The 14,363-nt window shown below is 37.5% G+C and overlaps 1 protein-coding gene across 1 annotated transcript in view; it reads left to right on the top strand.

Annotated features, from left to right (window-relative positions):
- RIPK2 (receptor interacting serine/threonine kinase 2) overlaps positions 1–14,363 on the top strand; it is a 47,729-nt gene that overhangs the window by 2,702 nt on the left and 30,664 nt on the right. The window contains exons 2-3 of the mRNA XM_016431811.2: positions 4,188–4,341; positions 8,042–8,197. Of these exons, the coding sequence (XP_016287297.1) occupies positions 4,188–4,341; positions 8,042–8,197 (310 nt within the window). The remainder of the gene's footprint in view (positions 1–4,187; positions 4,342–8,041; positions 8,198–14,363) is intronic.

Here is a 14,363-nt window from a genome sequence, read left to right as displayed (position 1 = left end):
GCAAACCAAAAGAATGAAAATAATGTTATTTTTTGTTGTAAATTAGGTGAGTCTCTCAGAGTCTGTTTGTGACTTGGCCAAGGTCATACAGCTAATATGTGTTGGCCCAGTGGAGTTCATATAATTCTAAGTTGAGTATTTTCTCCCCTACCACACTTCACCACTCTTCACCTGAAAGCACACCAGTGGATCAAATTCCCCTCAAGCCCACTCCGGCTTTTCATAGTCCATCCTGTTCTCCCACTTGTAATCAAGGTTTTTGACACTGGAATGCCTTCATTCTGGTCTTTAAGAAAGTAGTATTTACCTAGGCTAAGTACAGGGCTGGGCAGGCAGTTGACTCAGTCTCTTTCCTCACCTCTATAAAGTGAAGATAATGATATTCCTGCTTCTTGGCCAGTGACCATTTTTCCAGCCAAAAATAAGAAAACATGATCTGACAGAGGAATCAGTTTTCAGTAGAAAGAATACTGCTTGTGGAATCAGAGGAACTGGCTTCAAATCCCATCTCAAACACTTTTGACTTCCCCAAATCCTTCCCTGGACCTCAGTTCCCTCATCTGTAAAATGAAGGAAATCAATTAACTGACCTCTGACATCCCTTCTATTGCGCAATGTCCTTTCCCTCATAGCCTAAGAACCACAATCCTTTTGCAGAGTCTCACTTTTTTTTTGATTGCCACAATATTTTTATGGAAATCTGAGATGTCTAAGAACTGTGACTGTGAGAATTCATCTGTGATTTACCTTTTGTGATCCTCTGGAGTAGGGGAGGCACTTATGCTGATATAAAACTTATTTGCTCTTGTTTCAGATATAGGTGACATTCTTCTTCTCTCTAGTTGTTTTACAGTTGAAATGATAAATCTTCCTCCTCTAGAAAAGACAAAAAGAAAAATGGAGTAGCCAGAAAAATCAGACTAGATGTTTGGTGCCTCGTGGACAAATCTGATTTTTCCTATTTCAAGTGCATGTTTCTATACTATTGAGATACAGTCTGTTAGGCATATTTCCCCAATCTGAGCCTCTATGTTTTATTTTAAACCATTTTTTACAAATTTAGCTTACTTATTCTTACCAAAACTTGACAAAGAATATTGCCCTTGTATACTCCCTCCCTCACACATTTACCTGCCAAGCTCTCACTTTTGATAGAAGTAAAGATAGAAGAAGCTTCCATTTGGTAACATTCAATAAATGTTAGCTCAGATGTTATTTGCAGGTCACTGTGCTAAGTATTGTTTGAAGTTAATCTGTTTTAGATAGATAGATAGACAGACATGTATACAGATGAAGAGAGAAAGATTGAGAGTGAGATAGATGGACGGATAGATAGACAGACTAGACAGATTAGAGAGAGAGAGAGAGATGGATGGATGGATAGATAGATAGATAGATAGATAGATAGATAGATAGATAGATAGATAGATAGATAGATAGACAGACAGACTGATAGATGGATGGATGGATAGATAGATGGATAGACAGATGGAGAGAGATGCATAGAGAGACAGACAGATAGACTAGATAGACAGACAGACTAGACAGATTAGGTAGATAGATAAATATATATGTATATATATAAAATATAGACAGATATATACACAAACATACATGTATGTAAATACATATATTTGCCTTTCCTCCCCTCCACTTCTTGAAACAGCTCAGCTCAGGATAAGGCTGAGTGTCTGGTCTAGAATCTTCTTGGTCATCCTTGATCCAAGAGATGCCAGCGGGTGGAAAAGACTTGACAATCAACTCGTCTTTACCGTGAAACCAATCTCTTTCCTGTTGTTATTGTTCTTGTTTTAATTAATGACACTGCCACTCTCTTAGAGTTACTCAGACTCGAAACCTTGGAGTCATCTCTGACTCCTCCTTACCACTCACTTTTTCCAGTCTCTAGTCAATTGTTAGGTCCCAATTCTCCAGGACCAATTCCACCAGTCCTCTCCTTTCCTCATGTGTCAATCCCAGCATCTTCCCCTCCCTCCAATATCTCTCTAACATCCTGATTTTGTCTTGCATCGTTCTCTGTATTAATCTTTCAAAAGCATTTCTCTAAATGTCTTATTCCCCTTCACAAAAACTCTTCTCATTTCCCCATTGTTTAGCTGCTAAACTTTAGCAAATAAAGTTAATATTCTTTACCCTCTCCAGGATCATGCCCCAGCTCGCCTTTGTCTCCTTATCTCCTATTTTTTTTCCCCTCTGGCATATACCTAACTGGGCTAATTGTCAAGAAGAGCCCAACAGTTTCCTTCTACTATTCTTTTGTTCTATCAAGAACTGTTGCAGAGTAGAGAGCCTACTTAAGAACCAGGAAGATCTAGATTCAAATCCTGCCTCAGTTTCCTCATCTGTAAAATTAGCTGGAGAAGGAAACAACAAACCATTCTAGTATCTTTGTCAAGAAAACACCAAATGGGATCACAGAGTTGAATATGACTGAAACAACTGAACCACAATATTCATTTTTTAAATTATCTATTTAAATGGTAAAAATCATCTTCATCTTAGCACAATTAAGCCTCTGAATCCTCTAAGCAACTCTTAAACACAACATGCCTATCTGAAATGTTAGGGGAGTTTCTTTATTCAAGGGTTTCATATAATAAGGGAATCACAGATCCAGACCCTGTTTAACTTTTGTTGGTATCTTTCTCTCTTTGTCCCTTCTCCTAGCACTATCTCCATCTATCCACATCCTTCCAGTACTCCCTTCATGAGAAAGAGCCCAGAACCTGGAGCCATTGGACCTGAGCTAGAGTTCCTCTTCAGCTACTTATTATTTGTATAACCTTAAGTAAATTGGAATCTCTTTGGAACTCCAATTCCTCATCTGCAAATTGAGTGGGGTGGACTAGGTGACCTCAAAGGGCCCTTATTAGAGTAGGAATAAGGAAACTTGAATTAAAAATCCAGTATACTGTGTGACCTTAAGCAAGTCACTTTCCAGGCTTCCATTTTCTTATTTGTAAAATGAAGGAATTAATGGCCCCTTCTAGCTCTAATAATCTATAAATCTATAGAACTTTCTACTTTGTGCTGTAGGTTTTTTTTCTTTTTATCCCTCCTATTAAATTATAAACTACATGTATAATTTTTTAAAATTCATTCAGTACCTTCTGTCAAAATGCCTTATGTAGAGTATCCATTAAATAAATTCTTATAGGAGAATGAACAAAGATGCAAGGGGGAGGTGGAGGAAAACAGTCACCTGGGTATATTTCTAGTATCAATAATCTTTATCTTGGTCCCTAACAAAATGTCATTTAATGGCTTTTTAGTCTTATACAGCTAGTCTCATCTGATTTTCTAAATCCACAAAATTTTAATAGGGTACTGAAAATATTTTTGTGGGGAAAGAAGAAAAGGATTTAATAGGCAGAGGGCAAAGATACTGGGCCTGTGGTATTATGAATACATTAAGAATTCGAAGAGGAGGAAATTCCCTATACCAGTGCAGGGAGATCTTTCAATTTGTAAAATTGCAATTAAAGAGTTGCCAAGGATGACTTGCTCAAGGTCAGACATTCAGAGATAGGACTTGAACTCAGGTCTTCCCCACTTGAAGGCCAGCTCTCTAGACGAATAAAACATTTTCTTCAAAGTCATTTATTCAATTTCCAGTGTTAACTAATTTAGGAAGTTCACTCACTAAACTAATTCCAATTTAGATGTTTTCCAAACACATCTTTTGTCTTAACTAAAGCTTGGGGCAGTGAGGTGGCACAAGAGTTGGAATCTGGAAGATTTGTCTTCATGAGTTCAAATCCAGCTTCAGACACTTACTGGCTTGGGCGAATCTCTTAACTCTGCCTTGGTTCCTCATACAAAATGAGCTCGAGAAGGAAATGGCAAACCACTCCAGTATCTCTGGCAAGAAACCCCCAAATGGGGTCAGGAAGAGTTGGACTCTACTTTAAAAACGACCAAACCAAACAACTAAAGCTTAATTAATATTCATAATAATCCCTTAATTGTTATTTTGTCCCCATGACAATCTTGTGGAGTGTGTAGGATTACTATTTCCCCATTTTAAAGATGAGGAAACTAAAACATAGAAGAGTTAAGAAACTCCCCCCAAATCATACAGCTAATGAGTGGCAAATCCAACGGAATCCACACGGATAAGTGTGCACTTTGGTTCTGTACAATAATTATGTATTTTCTTCTTCTAGTGACATAAGCGATATTTTAAGAGAAGCCAAGATTTTACACAAAGCAAGATTTAGTTATATCCTTCCAATTTTGGGAATTTGCTATGAGCCTGAATTCTTGGGAATAGTCACTGAGTACATGAGCAGTGGATCACTAAATCAGCTCCTGCACAGGGTAAGACCAGCAGATTTTCTGCAGTCATTGCTTTCTCTCTGTTTTGCATGAAGATGATGCGCTGCTTAGTGATTCCAGTTTGTTTGGCTCCGTGGGGGAAGGAGAACCCCAGATGAATGAAAACAAGAGTCATCAAAGCCCTCCATGCTAAACTTCCGTTTTTATGTGTAGATGTGTGGCAGTGTTGCTGTTCACACAAGCAAAAGTAGTGTGCAGGCCGCCTGTGCGTGGGGTGAGAGCCGGCCAGAAGGTTTCTTCTGGTGCTGCTTCCCCTGATGCCTCCCCTTTAGGCCGCCGGCAGGGGATGAGCAGGAAAGAAGGGACGTGCTGGGATATCCCATGGGGGAGTCCATAGTTCAATTTTTCATTGTGAGCATTTACATTTGGGAAATCAGCCATGGCTATTCCTCCAGCTTGACTTACTTTTTATCTTGTTGGTTATCTAGACTTAAGAAAGCGTCCATATTACAGATTAAATTTTAAAGTAAGTTGTCGTTTATCAGCACCCTGCTGCTAATAGCTTTCATCCACAAAGTTTGCACTCCTCATTGCCAACACTGATTTTATCCTAAGAAAATTTAAAATGAAAAAGAACGGCTGTCAATACCTATTCCTGAAACTCAGAATTAAAAGTAACCAGTTTAAGAAATTATGTGAGATAAATTGAAAGGATATTGCCTTTTTAATATCATATCTAGAAGCAACTTTTTTTAACCCTTGCCTTCCGTCTTAGAATCAATACTGTGTTGGTTCCAAGGCAGAAGAGTGGTAAGAGCTAGGCAATGGGGGTTAAGTGACTTGCCCAGGCTCACACAGCTGGGAAGTGTCTGAGGCCACTTTTGAACCAGGATTTCCTGTCTTCAGGCCTGGCTCTCAATCCATTGAGCCACCTAGCTGCCTCCTATTTTTTTTTTTTTTAGTTAAAAGGTATTGTAACAGTTTACTGCTTTACTGGCTTTTGTGCTTTTACTTCAAGACAAGGTTTCTTAACTTGGAGTCCTTGAACTTCTTTTTTTGTTTTAATAGTCTGATAACTATATTTCAGTGTCATTGGTTTCCTTTGCAATTATATGTATTTTATTGTATACATTTAAAAAATTCTGAGAAGGGGCCATAGGCTTTCCAAAGAACTCTATGATGCAAAAAAAAAAAATTTTTAAACTCTTCCCTGCCTTAGAACAAATACATAACATTGATTCTAAGAAGGAAAGGTTTATTTTTAAGAAAGGAGGAGAGAAAGAAAGGAAAGAGAGAGGGGAAGAGAATAAGGAAGGAAGGAAGGAAGGAAGAGAGGGGAGGTGGAGGGAGGGAGGAAAGAAGAAAGAAGAGAGGAGAGGAAGGGAGGGAGGAAGGAAGAAAGAAAGAGAAAGAAAAAAGAAAAGAAAGAAAAAGAAAGGAAAGAAACTCTTTTCTTAGACAAAATATAAATATCCTGTTTGTTATTTTCTCTCTCTAGCCTATTAGTAATACTTAGAAAATAATACTTTATAACAAGATTTAGAAAATCAGAAGAAACTAATCTGAACAAGCCTCAAAAGACCATAACAACCCACTTTTTGTTAGAAGTTCAGGAAAAGAATATTAGCACTAGAAATCTGCCTAGGTGCATGTTTTTCTGGGCTTCCCCTATCATGTCTCTTTGTTTATTATTTTTTAAAGAATTATCAGATATGGGGCAGTTGGGTGGCTCAGTAGATTGAGAGCCAGGCCCAGAGATGGGAGGATCTGGGTTCAAATATGGTCTCAGACACTTCCTAGCTGTGTGACCCTGGGCTTGACCCCCATTGCCTAGCCCTTACCACTCTTCTGCCTTGGAACCAAAGCAGTATTTATTTTAAGACAGAAGGTAAGGGTTAAAAAAAAAAAGAATTATCAAATCACTACTATATGCTTTATGAGAGTATGTTGTTACCCTACATTTGAAAATGCAAAGAAACTTCTGCTTTTCTGTTCCTCACAAAGGGCATGCATTGCCTGGAAGACTTCCCCCATCCTCACTCCCACCTCTTGAACTCCTGGTGCCATTATCCACAAAGCCTTTCTGCATCCCCCTAACCGCTAGTCACTGAACTTTCAAACTACCTTGCATTTTTTAATTACTTTGTATTGATTCTCTTTACATTGATGCAGGATATACTAACATACATACATGTGTACATACATGTCTCTTTAAACATTATGTGAGCTCCTTGAGATGAAAGATTGTATGTATTTTATGCCTCTGACACCTAGTAAACATGACACATTTTACAATCAAGATAGCACAGACTCTGCAGTGTGTAATTAGGGTTATTGACCCGTATAGATTATTGGTATTGGTATAGGTATTTCCAACACCTATATGTCTCTACTAATGTCTCCCAATACTGCTCTCTCCTGGAGAGTGTCAAAAACTACGAGATCTTCATATTAAATATATGTCTATATCTCTATATACATATCCCCCCTCCCCCAGGGGCTGCTAGATTAGGTATAAAAAACAACCCTAAAATGCTTGTAAGTCTAGCTAACTCAAGCAGGGATGCTCCATTCTCAGAGTCTGTTACGCCCAAAGCTGAACCAGAGCTTTTCCCCAAGAGTACCTTTAAGTCTTTTAGGAAACTTGTTTTTTTCCCATAATATTTAAAAGAAATGAACCCAGAGGTTTGTAAAGAATGATTCATTCTTGGTCTTTTTTTCAACTGGCTCATTTTATGAGTGTCTTTGCCTTCTGAAAAAGCTACCTTTATTTCTTTTAATTCTAAAGGGTACCTTTTAATGGAAGGAAAGGTTGTTTTAAAAAATAATCACCTAACAATTATTCATATTTATATTGCACTCTAACATTTACAGCCACCCTGTGAGGTACCTACTACTAGTACCTTAGACTATGCCAGCAAATGTTTCCTAACCAATTCTGTCCACTTGTAGCACTTTTTAAAAATCTTTATCTGTTATCTTAGAATTGAGACTAAGTTTTGGTTCCAAGGCAAAGGAACCATGAGGGCTAGACCATGGGAGGTAAGTGGCTTGACGTGTCTGTGGTCTCATTTCTAGTCCTGGTAATCTATCCACTAAACCACATAACTTCCCCTAACACAGGAACCATTTTGTTTAATCTATATGATTTCTATATTCTGTCACATTCTTAAATCTAGACAATTAATAAAACAAAAAATCAAACCTGATTTGTGGCCTTTGCTGATTTCTAAGGTATAAATGCTCTCACTGGAAATTTAACAATTAGCTCTCATTCTCAGTAGTATCCAGCTCCAGCATGCCCCTTCATTTATGCCAATTTCCCCCCAAAGGTGCAGGAGCTAGGTACTAGGAAATTAAACTATTTGATCAGAGAAATTGTCAGCTTTTTATATTATCTATATTTTATAGTTTTATTTTTATATATTTATATATGTATACATGTATATTTTATATATTTATATAACCTATAAATATTTCTATTTATATACCCTATATACTTATTTATATATCTATGTATAGGTTATATTTATATAAACTATAGATATTTATATTTATATATAATCTGAATATATATATATATTACCCAAATATATATACATAACCTGAAAATAAATATACATTTATATATAACCTGGAAATTAACTCTTCTTATCCAATACTTTTAAAGATTTCAAGTGTAAAATATTGGGCCATTTGGTCACTCTATGATTACTTTGTTGTTTTTGTTGTTTTAATAAAGAAAAATGACTATCCTGATATTGCTTGGGCACTGAGATTCCGAATTCTGCATGAAATTGCACTGGGAGTAAATTATCTTCACAATATGAACCCACCACTTCTGCATCATGACTTGAAGACTCAGAACATCTTATTGGATAATGAATTTCATGTAAAGGTAAATTTAAATACAAAAATTTTCTTAATTTTAGAAGACCATACCTGTACTAAGTGTTCTTGTGGTTTACAATTAAGCCAGTAGCCTTGCTATAAACTCCAGTATGATGTAATATATTTCTTGAACTTGTAAGAAATATAAGTACCCCTCAGTTCTGTTTTGGAAAATTAATCATGAATACCATTAAATGTACAATTAGCATTTGAGATTTTTGCCATCCTTGAGAGTGAGACCTAGAGACAGGAAGTCCTGGGCTCAAATTTTACCTCAGACACATCCTAGCTGTGTGACTGTGGGTACATTCCACAATAAAACGCACAACTTTAATATTAAAGGTCGTACCATAAAATAAAAAATAGAAGAGCAACAGATACAACTTATTTAAAAAATCCTGACGTTTCTGCCAAATGTTTATCTGGCCTCCAGTATATATGGAAATTCACCAAGACTCCTCAATTCCCTTCCCGCCTCTCCTCAAGACAGATCATTCTGTTCAGAAACTAGTTTTGTTTTTCAGTTTTTTCCTTGTTAGCTGAAATCTTCCCCCTGTAATCTGAACAGATTCAAAAATCGACAAACATGTAGCAAGCACTTATTCACACCACTTCCCTCTCTGAGCAGGTAAGCCATCTGATACAGATTTTAAATGTGCAGTCATGTAAAACATTTTCCATATTAGCCATGATTTTTGTTTTGAAGGAAATATTTTGCAATCATTAAAATTTTAACAGTAATGTGAGGTGGTGTTATATTTTCAAACAAACCCTATTAAAGATTAGAGAAAATGAAAAATAGAGAGAACTGCTTTCAAATACAGGAACTGAAAGAACCAACAGGAAGAGCCCTAGACATTTTTTTGGATGATTTTGCTACTAATTTAGGTATATGTGTCACTTTAATGTCTTTGGCCCTCAGTTTTTCTCATCTATAAAATTATATAAATGAGTATTATTAAACGGCAATTGCTGTATACCAAGAACTGTTCCAAGCATTTTAAAAATATTACCCAAAATAATGACATAATTTGTTCTTCACGATAATCCTAGAAGGTAAATGATATTATTATCCCCATTTATATATTTATATTATATGTAATATACTTATAAATAATATAGGGGCTTTAATAGAAGCCACGGTACATATTCATATAAAAAGGTAAATATTAGTCATTATCTTTAAAAATTATATAAAATCCAGATTCCAAACACATCTCTGCTTATTATGTTAATGTTTCATGATATACCATGGTTTTTATATTGCTTCCTATCTCTGTCAGTGATTTTCAATTAACAATTAATTATTCCATGGAATAATTACAGCTATGTCTCATATATAATTATACCTAATAAATTACATTTGATTACAATAGTCATAATTTTAAATCACTAGCTATAGAAATAACAGTACAGCCTATAAAAGTCATACAATTTACATTAAAAATAGTTTTTAAAAACTTAGCTTTGTCTATAGTATGAATCCTCAGTTTATTTTCCAGTTCACAACAGCAGAGTTTACATACACATACAGACACAATAATATACATATATGCATGGCCTCAGCACCTATTAATTAGTGGTAATTAAAGCACCACATTCTAGTTCATTCTCATACTTCAAGATATGGATCCTCTCTTTTTGTTTTGTTGAAGATTTACAGAAATATTTTAGTAGATAACAGTTAAAAATATTTTACTTGTCATAAAGATAGAAAATAACTTTTTACCTGCATCTCTATGTATTCACCCAACATTTTTAATGTTTTCATTTTTTCCTCATGACCAAACTTGTAATGGGGAGTGAGGAGTTCTGGGCAAAGAAAAAGAGGGAGACAAATAGACAAAATTAGAGAGTGAGACTTGAGTGGAAGCACTCTATATTATTAATAAAAATACATGAATATGAATATTCAGAAATAATAACACTCATTAAAACAAAAATCATGGCTGGCATCGGGGTTCAGATAATTCCACTGTACTCTGTGCTAGTCAGACCACCGCTGGGGTATTATATTCAGATGATATTCTGTTCTGGCCGCCACATTTTAAAAGGAACAGCCAGGACTAAGAGACTCAAAACCATATATTAGAGTAGAAGTAACCGGGGAGTGTTAGCCTATAAAAGAAGATTCTGGGGTGAGCTGCGATCACTTTCTTAAAATGTTGAAATGCATGAAGAAAGAAGGATGAGGCTTATCCTTTGTGGTGCAGAGGGGAGAGGTAGAAGGAGTAGGTGGACGGATAAAGAAAGCAGTATAAGGAAAGTCTGTAATCTTGAGAGCGATCTATAAAAGGAATTAAGGACTCCTTAGGCCCTCAGGCAGTGCTACCAAGCTCCCTTCCAGCTCTCAGATTCTCTCATCCTTGCTATCACTTGACATTTTCATCTGAGAAACGCGCAAGTGGAACAGGAGGTGAGCTGCTTTGGTAATGAGAATGAGGGACAACCAGTGGGCATCTCTCATGCTCCAGTAGTACTCATGTAATTTCAGGTCTAGATCTAGAACGAGGGTTCCTAAAGGGATTTGTGGGGAGATTTCAGACAGACGTGGGTGGGGAAAAAATGTCATCTTTATTTTCACCACCCTGTGGTTTCCAGTGGTAATTCTATACATTTAAAAACATTACTCTGAGGTGTCCAGAGGCTTCATGAGACTGTCACAGGCGTCTATGACACAGAAAAGGCTGAGAACCCCTGCTTTAGAGGAAAGTATATTGAGTGAACTTCTTATAGGGAATTTACAGAGGGACATTTATAGTAATAGATCATGGCAATTTTATGGTTTGGAGAACATGCTCCTCTCCAGCCCAAGGAGACCAAAGATCTATTTGGTTTATTAAAACATGTCACTGACCACTTGTTTAGGATGTTGTGATTGTAGAGGAAACCCCTAAAAGCAGTGTGCCTATAGGAACAAAAATTCAGTTGATCAGGTCAATTCTTACAGGGGTCCTATATAGGAGAAGTTAAGATCCAAAAGGAAAAGAAGAACTCTGACAAAGTCAGTAAATGAACATTGATAATTAAGTTTTTATCCTGTTATAGAATATAAATTTAAGTTCTATTAGTAGAATGTGGAATAGTAGAAGTACAAAACAGAGTGGGGGTCTACTAACTATATACTCAGGCCTGATTTTCTAGGCTAAAGACAGCAAATTCAACCCGATTTTCCCTTTGTGCCCTCATTACTTCTAAATTGTACTTTTATAAATTTTCTAGCTGGTCTTCCTGTCCACACCCTTTTCTCTCCAATTCCTCCTTCATACAGCTTACAAAATAATCTTCCTAATGCACATGTCATTCCCCTTCTCAAAAACCTTCAGTAATTCATACATTTTAAAATCTTTAGTCAGGTACCAAAATTTTCCACAGTCCAGCTACAATTTGCCTTTTCCAAATTTGTATCCATTATTCCCCATCATGAACTATTAGATGTTGCCAAAGATGTTGCTTTCTCCCATTTAAGCTCATTCAAATACTCCATTCCCCTCCACCATTCCTTGAATATACCCTATCCTAATCAGAATATACTCTATCTTATCAAAATCTTTTTCTTTCTCATGTCTCAGCAAAGTTTTATCACTTCCATGAAGTCTATATCTTATTTGTACACCTTTCATGAACTTGCATATACATAGGGTGTTCAGGTTCCAGGTTGGCACTTGTAACAGAGAAGTAAAGCTGAGAAGAGTCTGGAAGAAACCTCAGATTCTGAGAAAACAGATTTCAAAGATTCAGGAAAAATTGTTAGTTAGCATCTATGGACAAGAACTCCGCAGAGGAAGTCATCTAAAAACAATTCTTTTTTTTTTTTTTTAACCCTTACCTTCTATCTTGGGATCAGTACTGTGTATTGGTTCCAAGGCAGAAGAGTGGTAAGGGCTAGGCAATGGGGTTAAGTGACTTGCCCAGGGTCACACAGCTGGGAAGTGTCTGAGGCTAGATTTGAACCCAGGACCTCCTCTCTCTAGGCCTGACTCTCAATCCCCTGAGCTACCCAGCTGCCCCCATCTAAAGACAATTCTTAAGAATGAGATTCTGAAAAAAAAAATTGTTCTGAGAACAATTCCAGTGAGGAGGAAGAAGTGAAACTGTCTAAGGAGAAGAATTTTTTTTAAAGTATAGCTAAGGAACCACTTGAAAATGGAAGGGCAAGTAATCAAGGATGAATTCAATTCAGCAAAAAATTTTGAGCATGTACTTTGTACTAGGCAATAGAGACTTAATGAAGCATCCTTCCCACAAGGAACTTCCATCCTACTGGAGAAAAATAACGTCTGTACAATTAAATGATCTTCCAAATAGAGTAGATAAAAATGATTTCAGATGGGACGGGAGCACTAACAACTAGGAGAATCGGGAAGGGTCTCCAAGGGGGGGGTCATACCTGAGATTGCCTGGAAGAAAGCATTTGAGGAGTACAAGACAGCTTGGGCAGAGACGGGAATACAAAAACTGTGATGTCATATACAGGGAGCAGCAAGGAGGCTGGTTTGACTGGAATGTAGAGAACACGTGGGGAGCGGGGAGAAGAATGAGGAGTCAGTCTGTTAAGATGAGGTAGAACCAGATTGTGAAATACTTTACCATACTGGAGTTTGTATTTTCTCCTCGTGAGCATAGGGATTAACTGAATCATCCTAAGTGGGAGGGAGTTGGAGGAAAGGGAAGTGTGACGTAGTCAGACCTGCACTTTAAGAATAGTGCTTAAATATCTTTTGGAGACTCAGAAAAGAATATTCTTTTCCCCAACGCCCCTGAAATTGTCGAGCAGTGTTAAATGAGAAACAGATGATCGTATCAGCGGGAATGATGTTAAAGAAGAGGCATTACCATCTGCATTGCTGCTTTATGCCCGAAGGACCATGTCTTGCAGCTGAAGCCACTTCTGAATTCCTTGAGATCAGGAACTGGCTTATTCTTTAATAATTTAATCTAGTTATATCCCCAGAGCTTTGCACACAATGAGAGCTTAACAAATATTTTAGTGATTCATTCATTCAGTTTGGTAGCTATGTGGATATGAGAAGAGAGAGAATAAGAAGTTGGAAGTAGGGGTTTGGTTTTTGGTTGCTTGCAGAGGTGGGTAGACAGTGAGTTCTATTGTGAGCCTATTGATTTTGAGATGGCTACGAGATATCCAGTTTGAACCATCCATTAGGCAATCAGTGAGTCAAACTTGGAGCCCAAGAGAGATGAGTATTTGTGTCGTGTGCGTTGATGAAGCCACAGGAGCTGACAGGATCACCGAGATGAGTATGGACAGAGAAGAGAAGAATGTCCTCGACAGTGCTCTGGGTGCACTCGGGCAAAGGAGGTTGGGCATGGATGGTGATCTAGTAAAGAAGACTGAGAAAGAACGGTCAGACAGGCAGGAGGAAAAGCAATGACGTCGTTTCACAAAAACCCCGAAAGAAACAGTGCCTAGAAGGAGAGTGTTGTTGTCTGCCAGAAGCTGCAAGGAGGTCAGGAAGGATAAGGACTTGGAAGAAACCATTGGATTTAACAGCAAAGAGATCCTTGGTAATGGTAGCAAGAGGTTTTAGTGGAATGAGTTGAGTCATAAGCCAGATGTCAATGGGATGGAAAATGAGAGAGTGCAAGTGGTGAGTGTAGCGGTCTTTTTTTCTAGGACTTTGGTGGGGGAAGGGAGAAGAGGTATAGGATGATGATTTGGAGGAGGGCAGGGTCAAAGAAAAGGATTTCATTTTTAAGAATAAAAGTGATCCTCACACCTATCAGTTTGGCTAATGTGGCAGTAAAAGATAATGGTAAATATTGGAGGGGATAAGCATAAATTGGGACACTAATTCATTATTGATCAAGTTGTTAACTGATCCAACAATTCTGGAGGGCAATTTGGAACTATGCCCAAAGGACTATAAAACTGTGCATACCAGGGGGCAGCTAGGTAGCTCAGTGGATTGAGAACCAGACCTAGAGACGGGAGGTCCTAAGTTCAAATCTGGCCTCAGATACTTCCCAGCTGTGTGACCCTGGGCAAGTCACTTGACCCCCATTGCCTAGTCCTTACCACTCTTCTGCCTTGGAGCCAATACACAGTATTGACTCCAAGATGGAAGGTAAGGGTTTAAAAAAAACTGTTCATACCCTTTCACCTTGTAATACCACTACTTGATCTACAGGTTTTTAAAAGGGCAAAGGACCTG

This window comes from Monodelphis domestica, chromosome 3 (genome assembly GCF_027887165.1).
Source record: "Monodelphis domestica isolate mMonDom1 chromosome 3, mMonDom1.pri, whole genome shotgun sequence".
Taxonomy (NCBI): domain Eukaryota; kingdom Metazoa; phylum Chordata; class Mammalia; order Didelphimorphia; family Didelphidae; genus Monodelphis; species Monodelphis domestica.
Note: the sequence above shows the minus strand (reverse complement) of the source record. Positions and strands in the feature narration are given on the sequence as shown.